General features: G+C 36.3%; 1 protein-coding gene across 1 annotated transcript in view; it reads left to right on the top strand.

The window, feature by feature from the left end:
- LOC112055778 (uncharacterized) overlaps positions 1 to 18,922 on the top strand; it is a 52,170-nt gene extending 33,248 nt beyond the window's left edge. Inside the window, exon 2 of the mRNA XM_024095982.2 lies at positions 18,658 to 18,922. Within this exon, the coding sequence (XP_023951750.2) occupies positions 18,658 to 18,922 (265 nt within the window). The remainder of the gene's footprint in view (positions 1 to 18,657) is intronic.
- Positions 18,923 to 19,257: the final 335 nt, after the last annotated feature.

The raw sequence follows: 19,257 nt of genomic DNA, 5'->3' as shown, positions 1-19,257 counted from the left end.
TTATAAAGTGAGCTCTTTTAGTTATAGTAGTAGCTTTTGTGACAGAGCTAACTGTAAGTACTACTTGCTTTCATCATCATCATCATCATCATATCAGCCGATAGACGCGCACTGCAGGACATGGGCCTTTTGTAGGGACTTCCTAACATCATGATCCTGAACCGCCTGGTAGGATGGATCTAGTGCGGTCTCGCCATTCCTTCCTCGCCATTCATTCTTCGAGCTATGAACCCCACCCATTGCCACTTAAGCTTCGCAAGTTAAGCTATGTCGGTGACTTTGGTTCTTCTGCGGATCTCCTCATTTGATTCGATCACGCAGAGACACTCCTAACCTAGCTCGTTCTATCGCCCGCTGTGACTCTGAGTCTTCTTGTGACGACCGTAGTTAGCGACCAAATCTCGGTACCATAGGTGACAGGTCATCAATACTACTTGCCTTGAGCCTTGCTTATTTTTTTTTTTATTGTTTACAAGTTAGCCCTTGACTACAATCTCACCTGATGGTAAGTGATGATGTAGTCTTAGATGGAAGCGGGCTAACTTGTAAGGAGGAGGATGAAAATCCACACCCCTTTCGGTTTCTACACGGCATCGTACCGGAACGCTAAATCGCTTGGCGGTACGTCTTTGCCGGTAGGGTGGTAACTAGCCACGGCCGAAGCCTTCCACCAGCGAGACCTGGACCAATTAAGAAAATCTCAATCTGCCCAGCCGGGGATCGAACCCAGGACCTCCGTTTTGTAAATCCACCGCGCATACCACTGCGCCACGGAGGCCGTCAAAATTATTTTCCCCACCCATCATGGCTGTGTTTTGGATCTAAAAGGCATGGTTGTCTAATTACAGGAACATGAGGCTTAACATCGAAGCCGATCGTACCGGAACGCTAAATCGCTTGGTGGTACGTCTTGGGTAGTAACTAGTTATGGCCGAAGCGAGTGTTTCATGTATAAATGTATTTTCAAGTGATACAGAAAACGGAAGCTGATAAAAAAACAAACATAGTGACAGTATAGCGGTTGTATGTATAAATGTATTCGTATCGTCCGCTGAGGGGTTGCCAACGAATCCGCCAAGACATGATTAAAATGTAAACCTCAATATTATGATATACAGGAGGACTTAAAACCTAACTTATTTCTAATGTATTTTTTTTAATTATCTTGGTTTTTTATATTTGGAAATTCTGTTGCTTATCCATCTGTATTCTGTTTGGAATTAATTAAATAAAATAAATAAATTGTTTTAATAAAAACTTCATTTCGAGCTATGAAGTTAAATGTGGCTGTAATAAAATCGTTTAAGTAAAAATATGCACAAACTTAATTATTATTAAATCTTACATCAGTTTTATATGCTATGTACGTATATCATGACTTATATTTATACACATTAAATAATAAAAAAGAAACGCCAGAATTTGGTGATCATTGACAGAGCTGTGTTATATAAATTTTCAATATATATTTAATCGTTCGTTGGGTACTGGCCACAAACATAGTTTTTTTTAATTTTTAATATTTGCCATTTCTTTTAAATATGACCAGTACCAGAAATACTGTATTAGGAGTGGATACGATAATAGACCAACGGGGATCGAACCACCAACCCTCGGTGATGAGTACAACCGCTCTTACCATTGAGCTATTGAGGCTATTTAGGTTGTGTTCTTTTTTAAATCATTTTTGGAACATCCTGTATAAGCATTAAGAAGCCCGCAAATCGGCCGCGGACCCGCCCACCACAATATCTGAAATTTATCGTTTATATTACTGTTCGCGCTAAACTGTTCACTTGACCTACTTTTATATTAAAAAATGCTCTAAAAATTATTATGGTCTATTTACATAGACATTTTTGGCTTACGTACCTCAATGTATTTAATCTCAATCGTATGGTTGAGCGATTATGCTAAGTTGTGAATTATGGAATTGAAGAAACTTTTCTCGTAGACACAAAGATTTTTTTTTTACTTCCCTACCTTGAAAACTGCGAAAAGTCCCTTGTAAAATTTCACCTCCTCTTTTAGGGGATTGGGAGCTGAATTAAAAAATAAAAAATGATGCACTGTTTTTTCCGTAGTCACAAATAGTCTGCATACCAGTTTTTAGCTTTCTGCCTTGGAAATTGAGGAATGCTGTATACAAACTTCCACCCCCCATTTTAGGGAAGTGGGGGGTTAGAAAGAGACAAAAAATAGCCTATGTTACTCTCAATCTTTTCAATTATCTCCACTTAAAAAATAACGTCAACTCATCGCTCCGTTTTTCCGTGAAAGACGGACAAACAAACAGACAGACAGGCACACACTTTCACATTTATAATATTAGTATGGATATGGATTATCGTCAGCCTAATTATCGGTCTACTGTAAAGCTTAGTCTCACTCACCAATGTATATATAAATATAATATGTAATTGGTGCGCGAGCTTTACTCCACCAAATTCCCAACTACGGGCTGGCAACATATTCGGCAGTCGGCTCACTGTTGAGCACGAGTCTCAATCTCACCCAAATAAGCTAATCACTGGACCAACTAAACAGTTTTAAAAAAATACCAATTTTGAAATTTGTGATTTTATACAGGCTTTTTTGGATTAATCCCATTCTTTCAGGTGAATAGGGGTCTTAAGAACGTATTCACTAATATTTCTATTATCTCTGGACAAGCATTAACATTCTGAGCGGGAGTGTGGACATATTTAAGAATATTTGCCATAGTTTTTTAAATATGATATTGATGTACTTCTCTAGACGACCTCTATCATAAAGATCCATACTTTACCTCACTAAGTGATATAAAGGCGTTCGTAGACGACGCGATATTCGGTAGTCGCCGGTAGCGGGCACGATATCGCGTGTCGCGTCATCACGCGTGGCCGCACCGCGCGCTCGGGTTACACGCGCGATGACGACACCTGACGCGACCGACTGAGACTGCGGCCTTTGTGGCGCGACTTGTAAACTGTAGCGGGCACGTAGACTTATTGATGATTAACAGATGTCGCGCGATTTCACCCGCTTAGTTCCCGTTCCCGTAGGAATACGGGGATGAAATACAGCCTATTGCACTCGCAAATAGAGTAGCTTCGGTTCAATAGTTTCTGAGACTATTCATTGTAAACAAAGTGGCAATCAAATCATTCCTCTTTATAATAGTAGTATAGATGAATGGACGGTCTCTATCATAAACAGCCACACGCAGTACTATCACATGATCTAAAGGCGTCGACGACATATCGTAGACGACGCGATATTCGGTAGCGGCTAACATCTGAAACTACCATTCGTATTGGAAAAAAATATTTTGTGTCTGAGATTCATGATTGCGAATATTATATATAAGCTAAAATATTTTTTGAAATTCCATGTCTATAATTTCTACAACTAAACATATTTACGAGTTCAGTTCCTCAGGTGAGCTTTATTTTACAGAGCAAATCTCAATATTTTTTTTAAAGCTCAATATTTAAGGGCACCTGCAGACGAAGCGATTTTTTGTATTTTTAACTGGATATCATGAGAAATCTTGTCCTCATACTTCAGACACTGAAACATTTTTTATCTTCTCTCAAAAAAGTGTACAACGCTGCTAAAGAAGTTTTCACTTTAAAAACAATAATGGATAACCAACCTCTTCTCAGCCGTCTCTTTTGTCTTGTACCACGGACCAGAGAACTGATTTTATAGAGATATTCGTGAGATATGTTAGAACAGATTTTCTGGTTGATGTAACATACTTAGGTATTAATATAATAATTATTATGCGTGTTTGTTTATTGTTACTGCTACTGAGTTTTGCTAATCAAGTTTGATATCTTGGTGATTTTAAGTACTTATAGAGACTAGAGTTAGGCAGAGTAAAGATATTAGGTTTCGAGAGTTCAGGCCCGCAATCGCCCAAATATAAAGTATTCTTAGCAGATAGCTTCAAAAATGGATTTAAAAAAATAAGAAAGCCAATGTTGAACAAAGGTTTCACAATATTTGTCAGGACAACTTAATTAACAAATCAAACTGTAATCAAAATAAGACCCTAGAATGTTATTAACGTAACAGGGACATATTTTAATAAGTATTGATTATAAAAATCAACCTCTTTCGGAGCAAAAATGGCAATTGTGTCGAAGTTTTTGTAAATAATTTGCTAATATCTAACATTTTTGGTATCCTTATTAAATGAACATGTTTTTAAGTTAGGTGTACAACTTTGCCTAGTACATTTTTTTTCACTGTGACCTTTAAAACTACATACAAAAAAAATGTTTAACATGAAAAAGTAATTAGGCACAATTTTTAGAAAAACTTACTTTGCAGTAGAAAAATTTGAAGTTTTATAACTTGAAAAAGCTATTCAAAAATAATTACCAAGTATAAAATCAATGCTTAAGTAATTTATTAGCACAAAATAGAAAAATCCCTACCTTCAGTGCAATTTTTACAGTACAATAACAATTTAGTTTACAGTACAATAACAATTTAGTCGTATCGACTAAATTGTACTGTGAAAAAACGTAAATTTTCGGTTAACATATTATATTTAATTTTTTTGGTAGGTCTTGACGTCAGCTACCACTCTGTAAAGTATTACGTACTATTTACCGCCTTTGTGCATCTTACTTTTCTAATTTTTTTTTCTTCTCTTATTTTTATTGTATCTTATTTGTGTGCAATAATAAAATTAAAATAAATAAATAAATTTACGATACACCCTGTATATTCTACTACAGCTAAGCTGAAGCTAGCATGGGTTGACAGACTTTCAGGCTTCAATCTATCTCTGCCTGTCATAGGCTCTCTTTCTATTGATCTTTTCAAGTATTTTGTAGGATGAGTATTTTAGAAATATTCTATCTTTTTTTCCAAAATCGTAGTGTCTCGCAGTAGTGAAATCGGCAAAGTCGTTGACCGTGCAGGCGGCGCGGGAGGCGTGGTCACAGGCGACTGGCGAGACGCTAAAGTGTTATTTATAAAACACCATCGATCCGGGCCGGACGTTTGCTAGGCTGAGAGACTGACATGTTTTATTTTTATTTATTACAGCCTGGTTATTTATTTATTATTACTATTATTATATATGTATATATATATATTTTTTTAATTTTTTTAATTATAACCCATCCCATTTCCGGGCAAAGGCCTCCCCCAAACTCCTCCACAGTTTTTGGTTTGTCTTTTGGTGCCATGTAGGGCCCATATACTCTACTAAGTCGTCTCTCCATCTACATAATGGTCTTCCTCTTCTTCTCTTGTTATATCTTGGGCACCAAGCATTAATTTCTGTAGACCACCTGTTGTCCTTCCTTCGCATTATATGTCCTGCCCAATTCCATTTATTTTTCATGGCCATGGTTATTGCGTCTTTTGTTTGAAGTTTCATTTTGATTTCTTCTTTTGTATATTTATCTAAAAGACGAATATTTAATGTTGCTGTTGTTGATATGTTTTATTAGTGCCTCGTTTATACAAATTCAAATAATCGTAAAGTTGAATTCAATCTGAAGAATTTATACAGGCTGCTGGGGAGTATTTCCCATAACTCTAGGGATATATTATTGCTTAATATTTATGTATTTAAATTACTTAACTTTTCTTAGTTTTTGTATGCGTATACCCGAATCGGTGCTTACGTTTTTTTTTTTTTTTCTCTTCCACAGTGGTTGTCTGGAAGAGATCGCTCTTTAGCGATAAGACCGCCATTTGTACATTAGTTTCTAAGTGTTATTATAAGTTATTGTTTATTTTTGTTTTTAATGTACAATAAAGTATATTTCTTCTTCTTCTTCTTTAACAAAAAATAATTCAAAATGTTCAAAGATCATGTGCTCTAAAATGAATATTTTTGTGAGACGCGAAGTTACGCGGCAACAAACATAAAAAACATACGCGTCGAATTGAGAACCTCCTCCTTTTTTTTTGAAGTCGGTTAATTATGTCCTTTTCGTAAAATATTTTTAAAAAAGTTTTCTATAAGAGTTTCTGGAAAACTTTTTTAAACTAATTCAGTTAATTTCATTTGACTAATCAACCGAATACAGGGTAGGGTAGAACTAATCATAATTTACCTGTTTTCATCCCTCGTGTATTCTCGCGTCTGGCTCCTACACTATAATGTTTAGCGTGCTAATTGCGCTGAGCTATACCGTTTGAACTTGGTAATGATTTATTTGACTAAAAAGGTAAAGTATCAAAGGTGCGAGCCGCCTTTGATGGTTTAATTGTATGTTGATAGCTTTATATGTCCTTTACTTGCTTTAGTGATCCAGTCAGAGGAGTTCACTTCATAGATGCAAAAATGCATTGCCTACTCTGGGAACTCATTTTTCAAGGAATTTTCCATATTGTACAATTTTTACGTACCTATAAAGCCTAGTGCTTACCCTGGTTGAAAACCTTATGCACGCCATTGGATCCAGTGGTTGTTGTTTTCGGCTATGGATTTACGGACTTGGGTTCGAGTTCTGGATTGTCATTTAAAAATAGTGTATATGGCATGGTGAAGACACTCTAATCATTTGGCACTTTTTCAAAAACTAATGGACATTATTATTTTTAACAGATTTTCAAAAAAAGAGGGGATCGTATAGTCTAGTGAAATTAATCCTTAAAATAGAAATATCAATACCTCTAAAAAAAGTGTAGATATATATTTATTGTAGAGAATCGGATAATCAACAATTTTTGTTTGAACTATTTTTGATTTAAAACTCACCGTTTAGCTAAAAAACGCGAAAAAACTATTTTTGCAAACTTTCACCATCAATAAATTTTTATTCACAAGGGTTCGGCCGTTGCTAGTTACTATCCTACCGACAAAGACGTACCGCCAAGCGATTTAGCGTTCCGGTACGATGTCGTGTAGAAACCTGTCGTGTGGATTTTCATCCTCCTCCGAACAAGTTAGCCCGCTTCCATCTGAGGTTGCATCATCACTTACCATCATGTGAGATTGTACTCAAGGGCTAACTTTTAAAGAATAAAAAAAAACCAACTGTGCTCTGGCTCAATGGTTTAATTTTTTTTTATTATTACGTTACAGGTACCGTATTTGAAGATGTTAGCTCAAACGAACTGTTTATTTTATTTCCAGCCACAGATTAATTAATAATAGGCAGATGGAGCGCACGGAACACGGTGTCGTAGCTCCGCTAAATACAAAATTCGAAAACGAATACATTCTCGAGTCAGTACGACACGAAGCGTCGCATCAGTAACTTTCAATATTATTCAAGAAAAATGGCGTTTTATGTTTTTAAATATTTTAAAAACCAAGATAGAGACTTTTTATAACTAATTATTGATTAGATAATTATAATTGATTGAGCCATGATAGCCCAGGGGATATGACCTCTGCCTCCGATTTCGGAGGGGTGTAGGTTCGAATTCGGTCCGGGGCATGCACCTCCAACTTTTCAGTGGTGTGCATTTTAAGAAATTAAATATCATGTGTCTCAAACGGTGAAGGAAAACATCGAGGAAACCTGCACACCAGAGAATTTTCTTTATTTTCTGCGTGTGTGAAGTCTGCCAATCCGTCTTGGGCCAGTGTGGTGGACTATTGGCCTAATCCCTATCATTCTGAGAGGAGACTCGAGCTCAACAGTGTGCCGAATATGGGTTGATATTGATATAATTGATTTACGTAATTGTGAAAAAAACAAACAAACTATGAAAAAGTTTGTTTATGCGAATGTCAAGGAGACGCGTGACATTTGTTTTTTTATGGGTTTCAGCGGTTTCAGCGGCTTCACCTCGTTGCTTGTATAGACTCACTCTGTATGATATTTACTCAGTGTTTCCATAATAAGCATTCAAAGCTATTACGACCAATATATATAAAGTCTGCGCGTCTGGATACGAACAAATGCAACATTCCCAGACTACCCTCACTCAGGAAATTGAGTTTCACGGAGTTGCATTAACTGCACCCTGTACAATACGACACCTTATATAACTTGCTAGGGTTTGTCCACGACTTTGTGCGGTGTCTGAATGTTTGTCAGATCTAGATTGCAAACTGCATGAGATGCATGAAAGCAATGATATTTTACACTAGGTATAGATATGTTACGTGCCTTGGAAATCATTGCAAAAAGTGATTTAAATTTATCTACTCCAATAAGCGCACAAATACACAATTTTGTGTTTACTTTTAGCAGACTCAAAAATAAGAAAACTAATGTCGAACAGAGGTTATGATTCACAACATTTTTTCAGGACAGCTTAATTAACAAATCAAACTGTAACCAAAATAAGACCCTAGAATGGCAGAGAATGACCTTGAGTGAAGACGCGCACTTTTGAACGTTGTGAGTAGGGTTAAAGGATCCTTTGGCTGATATGAAACACTCCCGTTTTCCACTCAAGTCACTCTCCCCGTATATCCCAAGTAATCCATAAAGAATTACACAACAAGAGATGTGGACGGCTCGAACGCCACGAGCACACTGAAGACGTCCGTACCTCAAGTCGTTGCATCGCGGCGATAACATTACTTACATTATATATTTAAGTAAATAAACACACAACTCGGCATTGTAGACGATATTTAGTTGTTATTTCAAAATTCAAAATTCAAAATTCAAAATTCATTTATTTCAAGTAGGCTCAGTTTACAAGCACTTTTGACACGTCAGTTGACTATTTGTAAAGATTCTACCACCGGTTCGGAAGGCAGGTTCTGCTGAGAAGATACCGGCAAGAAACTCAACAGTTGCTCTTTTGAAAAAGTCATACAGTATTACAATTTACATTTGATAACAATTAAATTACAATTTCTTATAGTTTTATTTCCTGTGTGAAGGTGGAAGCTGATCCAATGGCCTCCAAGCACCTTTGTCGTTAAGGAACTCATCAATAGTGTAGTAACCTCGACTAAGTAAATGTTTTTTAACACATTGCTTAAAGTTGTGCATTGGCAAGTCCATCACAGTCTTGGGGATCTTGTTATAGAAGAGTACACCCAAACCCACAAAAGATTTTTTAACTCTTTGGAGACGATATGCAGAAATAACTAACTTATGCCCGTGTCTAGTAAGACGTGGGTTTAGATCTCCTTTTCGTTTGTACAAATTAATATTTTGTCTCACATAAACTATACTGTTATATATATACTGACAGGCTACTGTTAAAATGCCTATTTCTTTAAACTTTTGACGAAGGGACTATTTGTTTAAATAAAGTTCGTTGTTTATTAGGCGACTAAATGAAATGAAGTCAATTATCCACATTTGTCCGCCTCAGTTTTGATGCGCTAGTGCCCCATCTGTAGTATAAAATATCATTGGCCACCGGCGAAAAAGCGACACCTTAAATAACTTGCTAGCGATTGCCCGCGACTTTGTGCGATGTCTGAATATTTAACGATCTAGATTGAAAACTGCGAGAGATGCATGGAAATGAAGTCGTCTATATGAAGCTGATGGCTTAATTTGTCGATAAGGATGTGTTTTTATGGTTCTGTACTTCTGAAGGAAAAACGAAACGCTTGTTTTCTGTTTGTCTATCTGTCTATCCGACCGTGTGTGTGTCTAGACCCTTTAATCTCAGGAACGCGTGAAGGTGTTGAAATTAAAATCATATACTGAAGTCCCCCTTCAAGCGATGAAAAAATTAAAAATCTATGTTAACTTAAAAAAGCATATTTTGTATACTATTTCGACACTCGCAAGAGAAATATGAAACTTGGCAAGAAATATCGTCTACATGTATGCACGTATTATATTATGGAAAAATCTAAAAATATACGTTTCCCAAGTTCCTATTAAGTATCCCAAAAAATAAAAGAGTATATAAGCATTGTATAGCGGTCTATTAAATTAAACGTTTTGGGTATCGTATGAAAGGGAGTCATTTGAAAATTAATTAATTATTTATTTGCTAGAATGTGCTACGAGTATTGATCTTAAATTATTGAATTACCTAGACATTCAACTAATATATTATAGAATGCAAATTTTCCTTTACAATATTATTTCATCCTAATTACAGTAACATATAGCCCAGTATAGCCCAGTGATAGCCCAGTGGATATGACCTCTGCCTCAGATTCCGGAGGGTGTGGGTTCGAATCCGGTCGGGGCATGCACCTCCAACTTTTCAGTTGTGTGCATTTTAAGAAATTAAATATCACGTGTCTCAATCGGTGAAGGAAAACATCGTGAGGAAACCTGCATACCAGAGAATTATCTTAATTTTCTGCGTGTGTGATTCTGCCAATCCGCATTGGGCCAGCGTGGTGGACTATTGGCCTAACCCCTCTCATTCTGAGAGGAGACTCGAGCTCAGCAGTGAGCCGAATATGGGTTGATGACAGGACAGACAGTAACATATTGTACATTTTTGACGTGAAAATTTAAAATAAAAAAGCATTGGCAAAAGCTTGACGTTTTCGAAATGACAAAGAATGATTTGTACGGAACTACTTTTGTTGGTTTTTATATCAAGCGGTAGGCAGAAAACTTAATGATTTTCCAACAAGAATAGACGTAATTTGATCCTTTTGTAATATTCATGACCAAATTGACCGCACTGTACTTTACTTATATCGGCAAGATGGCGGGAAAATTGCACGTGCATAGGGTTGACTATACCAAGTTTTATTACCTTAAAGGAGATGGTCCATTTCAGGTCCACTCTTGTACCCCGTATCATTAAAATTTAAAAAATACAAGGATTTTATTAAAATCTAAATAAGTTAGTAAATCTAACTAAATTAAAAGAAATAAATAAAATTAAAACCCAAGTTTTTGTGTTTTATCAACATGGCGCCCATAAAGCAACTAGGACATGACAATTGACAGCGAACGTCAAATCGACTACTGCATTGAAAACGTCATAAATCCGCCATTATTACCCATATTAGTGTTGCATTTTTGGAAGAGAATGAATATTATTTCGAAAGTATTAGTAGATTTCTATAATCAAAAATAGTTAAAAAAAATATTTACTTTTATTTCCGCCAGGGTACAATGACTTAACCTGGGCTCCATACAATTTTGGACCATCTCCTTTTTAGAAAACTTTAAACCCTTAACTAAACATAACTTTTAAACCTTTTACTTAGCTGGCGTAGGAGACAACGTAAGCAAAAATTTAAACCTTTGATACGAATAGCTAGCTAGCCTACCTCAAACTCTACAGACCTTGATTTAAGAAGTAGTAGAGCTTTTTGAATTGGATTTTTGAACCATGGATTTTTCCGGGGTGAAAAGGGTAGTCTATGTGTTAATCCAGGGTATTATCAATCTTCGTTATAAATTTTAGTAAATCGGTACGTAGTTGCGGCGTTAAAGAGTGACAAACACCCAAACAAACATCTGAACAAACATCCACACTAACTTTCGCGTTTATAATATTAGTAGGATTTATATATATGTATATGCGATGGTTTTCTACTTACCATCAGGGTAATCTATTTCGTTGGTGTCAGTAGGGTAGTTGACTTACATCAAACTTAACATAAACAATATTAATTTTTTGTAGAATTTACATGGAATAAGGGTCCGAAATATATCGATCGAATAAAAGTTAAGCATTTCGTAGTATTTTATTAATTTTTCCAAACGTCAAAAACGTTGTCACAGATTACAAGCACGCTAGTAATACGCAAGCAACCCTACGCGGCAGCCATTTTGTGGCCAATTTGGCGCGATCGATGACACGATGTATTTAATAATTAAAAAGCGTTCAAGGTATTTTTGCTTCTTGAGAAATTCTATGCTTCTACGAGTAGTTACGAATATGTCGACCATAATAATACGACTAATAATAATTTGAGCCGTGATAGCCCAGTGGATATGACCTCTGTCTCCGATTCCAGAGGGTGTGGGTTCGAGTCCGGTCTGGGGCAAGCATCTCTAACTTTTCAGTTGTGTGCATTTTAATAAACTATCACGTGTCTCAATCGGTGAAGGAAAACATCGTGAGGAAACCTGCATACCAGAGAATTTTCTTAATTCTCTGCGTGTGTGAAGTCTGCCAATCCGCATTGAGCCAGCATGGTGGCCTAACCCCTCTCATTCTGAGAGGAGACTCGAGCTCCGCAGTGAGCCGAATATGGGTTGACAACGAATAATAATTTTAGCTAGTTAGCGAATTTATCCGCGTAGTTCTGGTTGCCCGCGGGAAAACGGGGGTACAATAGCCTACTCGCTGATAATGTAGCTTTCCATTGGTGTATAAATTTTAAAATCGGTTTAGCGTTTTAATCGTGAAAAAAACAATCTTACTATTGCATTTATTATATTACTTGGAATAAAATAATGAAAATCTGGGATTCTGGGAGGCGATTTGGCTATTTTCATCAGCTCGACGAACTTTTCTTCTATAAAACGTCTTGTTCAAATTATAACTTTGTATATAGGATTTCAAAATTAAATTAATATTTAAAACAAATTTGCCATGGAAATGACGACAGCACTGTAACTTTAACTTTGCAGATGCTTGTAACCTCCCAAACAGTGATAGTTCACAAAAGCTATTTATAAATCAAAACTTTTCTCCTCCTAGAACTATGCTTGAGTCATTCGATTAGGAATCGCATGTAGATAGTTTTTGAAAAAATTCAAGGGTCGCAAAAATTGCAAAAATTGCAAAAGTTCTAAACAATAGGGATGATGACAGTTTTTTAAATTGTATATAAATTAAGAGTATACTAATAGTAAAGCAATTTTGTAAAAGTAACAGGGTATCTGCGATCATTACTTTCGGAGCTACAGGGATTTAAAGTGTCAGATTTGCGGCGCTGCCGCGGATCCCTGAAAAACGCCCCATACAAAATGGCTCGAAATAATGACGTCATAGGCAATGTAATGATCGTTAGATTTGTATGCGCGTTCAAACAAAATTACTAATATCTTTGTTATTTGTGCGTTTATGCTTATAGTTCATATATTAAAAAATGTCACATTTAATGTAAGGAAGCTAAAACTGTATGAATTTTCATCTAATTACGATAAAATATTTTTAATAGTTTTTAAAATTTTATAATCTCATTTATTTTGCAAATATCCAGACAATCTTTGCTTTTTATGTATAAATTAGTTAACATTGACCCTATTTACCCGAATGTATCATAAAAATCAATATATTCAAACCTAGTCATCATCCCCATTGACTAAAAACAAAAAAGGGTTCGGTTTTTGACTTAAAAACTGTTTAAAATATTTACATTTGACAAAAGATTCAACAAGAACAGGAAATTTTCTAATAAAAACTGTAACTATTAAAAGTCTGGGCAAAAATATTTATTAACTAAATATTGCACAGAAAATGGTAGGAACGGTACGACTCAGATATTTTTATTTTTTCAAGTACTAAATATTAATTTATAAATGAATGTTTATGAATAACTAACTTAATGACAGTAAATAAAATCTTTTTATATCAAGGATTGTTCAAAGACAGTGCATTTATGGAAGTACGTATAGAATTTCGCAAAAGGGATCGTAAAGCAAAATTCGATGTCTCGAGTGAAATGACGAAAATACACTAAGTAATAATAGCTATAGAATAATTAATGCAATATTCGCTATTCGATACAGAATCGATATTGCCGTCGGATATAATATTCATAATCGGATCGCCCAGATTTTAGTTACAAAGGGAATCATAAACTATTCCCATTTACACCTCACGATCCGATATAAAGTGATACGATATTGATTCCATTTTATCGCTAAGTTTTTCATGCCATATACAGGGAAAACATAATCCTAGCCAGGAAAATTCCCATAAATTAAAATATCAAATCTGTATCTAACCTGTAATCACTTGAAATGTAAAAGAAAATAACTTCATAGTCGCAGAGTTGCGGTCTAATAAGCTGCATGTATGTTTTGCCAATGGAAACAAAACTGATTCTGTTAATCTAAAACGAGCAGTGTGAACAAATACAAGTGAACGGGTGTACAAGAAAGAAAAAAATCGAGACACTATGTAGGTCGTAGATACGTCACAATTTTTTTAAATACATTTTGTAATTGGTAAAACTTCCTTGGTAATTGACATTTCCGTATGACATTCCCGACGTACAAAAACATCAGAAAATATTTTTCCATCAGTTCGGTAGATGTTTTTTTTATTTAGAGCTTAACTGTCTAATGATTAACGTTCACTGGTACGTTACAAGAGGTCCAGCAGGCTAATTCACTAACTTTGACGTATGTTACTTTACTTATATTTTTATTTCCATTCCAAATTTCAACCAAATCGCTTCAGTAGTCGCAGCGTAAAAGAGGAACAAACATACTTACACACTTTCAAACTTTATAATATTAGTGTGAAGGGTGAAGTGTGATATTTTAAAATTTCATGAAGAAATCTTTGTCGTATAGTGTAAATCAAAAAATATAAATACAGTACAGTGCTTAAGTAGGTATCGGCGATCGAAAGAACGGGCGGTCAAATGATAAATTATTCGTCCCCGACGCCGGCTCGTCTGTCTGTGCGGACGTGTATAATGTATAATTAAAGTGTATATTGAAAGTGTATAATTGCACGTAATGCTGTGACAGGCTCTAGCGACAGGTACCAGCTAATGATAGGTATAGGCAATCTATTCTAGGAAGACCTTTACCTTTGAATGTAGTGGTAAGATGTAAGATGTTTTTTTTCTCCTTTCCTAGGCCTTTTTGTAGCATGGTGCGGGTGACAGTTTGTTTTTTTGACTTTTAAATTTACATGTTTTTAATAAATAGTGTAGGAAATAGTAGTCTGAGACGGATATGACGTCGCTCGATCTCGTGTTGGCTTCAGTGTGCTCGTGGCGTTCGAGCCGTCCACATCTCTTGTTGTGTAATTCTTTATGGGTTAGGAGGGGAGAATGACTTGATGGAAAAGGGCAGTGTTTGTTAACAGTCAAAGGTACCTTTAACTCTACACACAACGTTCACAAGTGCGTGAATTCACTCAAGGTCATTGTCAGTTGTCCTGACAAATGTTGTGAATCATAGATAACCTTTGTTCGATATTATTTTTTTTAATTTTTTAAACAAATCTGAGTCTGCTAAAATTTCACTCTTGAAAGTTTGTCGCGATTCATGATAATAGTAGATACGTATTATGAACGTCATACCAGCGACTGTCACCGTACCCATGCTATCTGAAAAACACTTTAGTCCAAGTACGTTTGTGTATATACTAGCCAGCGCCTCGCCCTGCGGTTTTCCAGTTTCCGTGAGAATGTGGTGATTAAAAATGCGTATTAAACGGCTTTCTATTGATAAAAGAATAATCATAATCCGTTCAGAAGGTGCAGAGATTACGTCTACTATAGGCCTACAATCTCACAGACTCACAAAAATTGCCTCTTCATAATAATGAAGAAGAAGTATGAAGAAGTATGAGTATGAAGAACTTACGATGTCGTGTAGAAACCGTAAGGAGTGTGGATTTTCATCCTACTCCTAACAAGTTAGCCCGCTTTTTAGACTTTTGATAATTACAGCTTCTGCTTCCATTATCTAGAAAGAAGAATTATCAAGATTTTTTTAGACAAGTAAACTGCCGGGCGGTTAGATGCCGGGGATGGGCAGTCTTCATTGTCTGATCCAGGACTCGAACCCCATGACCTCGAGGTCCTAAACCATAGACTAATCAGTGTACCAATGCGGTACATTTTACTGCACATTACCAATGTGAATCGATCATTACCCAAGCAGTGAGCTGTAGTTTACAGCCCCTGTATAGCGTCGTCAGGGATAATCAACTTTGTGTTTGTAGGTCATTATGTAAATCCAATATGGCGGCACAATAAGTATTTATTGCGCGCCAGTAAATAAAGCAAGAGGCGTGGTGACGCTGCCTGGGCGGGGAATGACTTAATAAAATACAGATGAGCGGCAAAAAATAATGACCGCATAAAAAAAAAAACAAAAACAAGATTTGATTGAAGATAGCGATTGAACTTCCTCGTTGATCCAACGATTAGCTTTGGATCACGCGGTCCGGGGTTTGACTCCTGGGCCGGGCTTTGTACTTCATACTGAACTTTTTTTTCTTCTAAGAAAATATCAGTACTAATTCTCAGATCGGAGTTGGGAAGTTAATGGTGTCCCTCATCATAATAAACAACCCACGTTCGGCTCAGTGCTGAACACGAGTCTCCTCTCAGAATGTCAGGGGTTAGGCTAATAGTACACAACTTCTCTATCACTTCACCTTATACTTCGTACACCTAGATAATTAAGAAATTAAAAAAAAAATCTCAGGTACATGCAGGGTTTCCTCACGATGTTTTTCTTTTACTATTCGTAATCGTGATATTAATTTCATTCACATTTTAACAGTTTCAGTAAAATATGTCGGGAATATCTAATTGTTGTGGAATCTAAAAGCATAAGTATTATACATTTTTCTGTGCCTCTGAAGTCATCGGCAATTTTAACTTGAAAACCCATCACAGCATGCTGGCCTATTCACTAATTTGGTCTTTATTAACAACCAATTAAAATAAACATCAAATCAACTGAGAAATGTCATCTACCTACTGTATGATATCCACGAAGGGTTGTCAGCAGACACCGGATGACATCTGTTATATAGAATCTCAATTTCGTATATGTGAACTAACACTCATCCTTATCAGCCGATAGACGTCCACTGCTGGACATACGCCTCTTGCATGGACCTCACCTTGGGACCTCAACGTCCATCGGCTCTTCGAACTATGTGGTCTGCCCATTGCCACTTCAGCTTCGTTGCAGCTCGCATTCGATCACACAGAAAAACTCTAAGCATAGCTCGCTCCATCGCCCGCTGAGTGACTTTGAGCCTTCTAATAAGGCCCATAGTCAGCGACCAAGTCCGTAGGTCATCACTGGCAACACGCACTGATCGAAGACTTTCGTCTTCGAGCACTGAGGAATTTCGGACGAAAAGATATCGCGGAGTTTCTCGAGCGCTGCCCAGCCGAGTTGGATTTGGGGATTCACCTCTTTTTCGAAATTGTACCTACCTAACTGGACTGTCTGTCCTAGGTATATTCGTCTACAATTTCGAGCGCAGAGAATACACATCAAAGTTAGTGAATTAGCCTGCAGATCTCTATCAAAGATCCCAACTACTAAAACTGTTATAACACAGAGTAAAGTAGCGAGACGGGCCGCAGACCGCAAAGTTTGGAAATGCGAGTTTTAAATATTAATGCGGAACTAAAATAGACGGACTTGTCGCCCCTAATTGACTACAGGAGTGACACCCCTGTTATTTAGCCGATGGAGTTTGTACTAGGGTTGCCACTTTCGAGCAATACGGGCAATCTGTTGCCCTTATGCGAAATTATGACAAAACACTGTATCTAAAGCAACCATTTGTGAGAAATTAAAAAGTCAAAAAGTCGCGATACAGTGTTTACTATTATAACTATTATTTACTAGCGGACGCCCAAAAACCGTTTGTTTTACTCCGTGGATTATTCCGGAAAAAAGTAGCCTAAGTTATGCTCTTACTTTTTCTCTATACTCATTCAAATTGGTTCATTAGTTTAGCCGTGAAAGACTTAAATACTTTCTCTTTTGTAATATTAGTACAGATTGATTTATTTCTAACAATAAGTGATATGTCATCTTTCATCGTAATTAGATGAAAATTCATACATTTTTAAGCTTCCTTACATTAACGTCACACTTTTCAATAAGTGAACTTTATACACAAACGCACAAATAACAATGATATCTGTAATTATGTTTGAACGCCCATACAAATCTAACGATCAGCGGATCAACGACGTCATTAATTATTGCCATTTTGTTCAGGGATCCGTGGCAGTGCCGCAAATCTGACCCTTTAAATCCCTTTAGCTGCGAAAGTAATGAACGCAGATATCCTATTACTTTTAGAAAATTGCTTTACTATTAGCATACTCCTAATTTGTAAACAATTAAAAAAAAACTGTCATCATCCCTATTAAGAAAATTCTCAGGTAAGCAGGTTTTTTCACCGTTTGAGACACATGATAAAGTACCTCTCAGGTTTTTGATTGAGCAAGTTAAAAATGGACTATTTATACCATACGACCAGGCAGATATTTAAAATCGATTATAAATTATTAGATTATGGAATGCTTTATTTTTTTTTAATTAAAAAGATAATTTAACGTAAAAATCCAACCCTAAGCATGTGTGAATGATAAAAATTCTACTAAAACCTGTCTGCCGTCAATTTTCATAAAGAGACAGCCCTAGACCATTTGAAACTTTGTTGAAAATTCTAAACTTGTACATTTTGGATGTCTGCGATTTTAAAATTCTCTGACTCATTAGGTATTTATTTAAGACATCTAGCACCTGTTCTAGCACTATCTCCTTTCGTTAGAATACCTACTTGGAAAAAAAATAAATTGCCTCATTATAATTTTACGAACGAGAGACCATATTTGAAGATAATAAGTCAGAGAACTGAAGAGAATAATTTCAACTCAAACAAACTTTTAAACTAATTAACTTGTGTATACTTTGAATATAACTTGTTTATACTTGCATAATCAGATTAATAATATAATTATGTATTTTTTAATACCCTTTGCTTATTACAAACTTATTAATCGATGGCTATAATCATCAAACTGCTTCTCTCTCACTCTCAATATTGATACAAATATTAATTTAAAAAATAAACAACAGATTATTAACTAAATTATTTATTTGTCCACAGAAAATCAAACGTCCTTGCAAAAATCGTCATTCCGAGGTTAAACGTGACATCTCACTACATAAACTCTGAACTGGAGGAGAAAGAAAGGGAAGAGGTGTTCCGTCTAAAAAGAGTGAAACAGAAGAAGGACTTTGAGAAGAAATTGGATGAAATGAAGAGGTTAGAAGCGTCCAGGCCAAAACCGGCGGAGCAACAAACGGAAAAGTCACAATTGTCTGTAGTTAAGAGTGAAAATGAAACTTTAACATCGAGGAAATCAAATTAAATCATCATCATTATTAACAGTTTATTTTTTCGTCATTAACAACCCAAACTAACTAACTAGCTAACTATGGGCCTCATAAGAAGGCTCAGAGTCACACAGCGAGCGTTGGAACGAGCTATGTCAGGTGTATCTCTGCGTGATCGAATCAGAAATGAGGAGATCCGCAGAAGAACCAAAGTCACCGACATAGCTCAACGAGTTGCGAAGCTGAAGTGGCAATGGGCGGGGCACATAGTTCAAAGAGCCGATGGCCGTTGGGGTCCCAAGGTGCTGAAATGGCGACCCCGCACTAGAAAGCGCAGTGTCGGTCGACCCCACACCATGTGGACTGACGA

Source organism: Bicyclus anynana, chromosome 18, assembly GCF_947172395.1.
Source record: "Bicyclus anynana chromosome 18, ilBicAnyn1.1, whole genome shotgun sequence".
NCBI lineage: Eukaryota > Metazoa > Arthropoda > Insecta > Lepidoptera > Nymphalidae > Bicyclus > Bicyclus anynana.
Note: the sequence above shows the minus strand (reverse complement) of the source record. Positions and strands in the feature narration are given on the sequence as shown.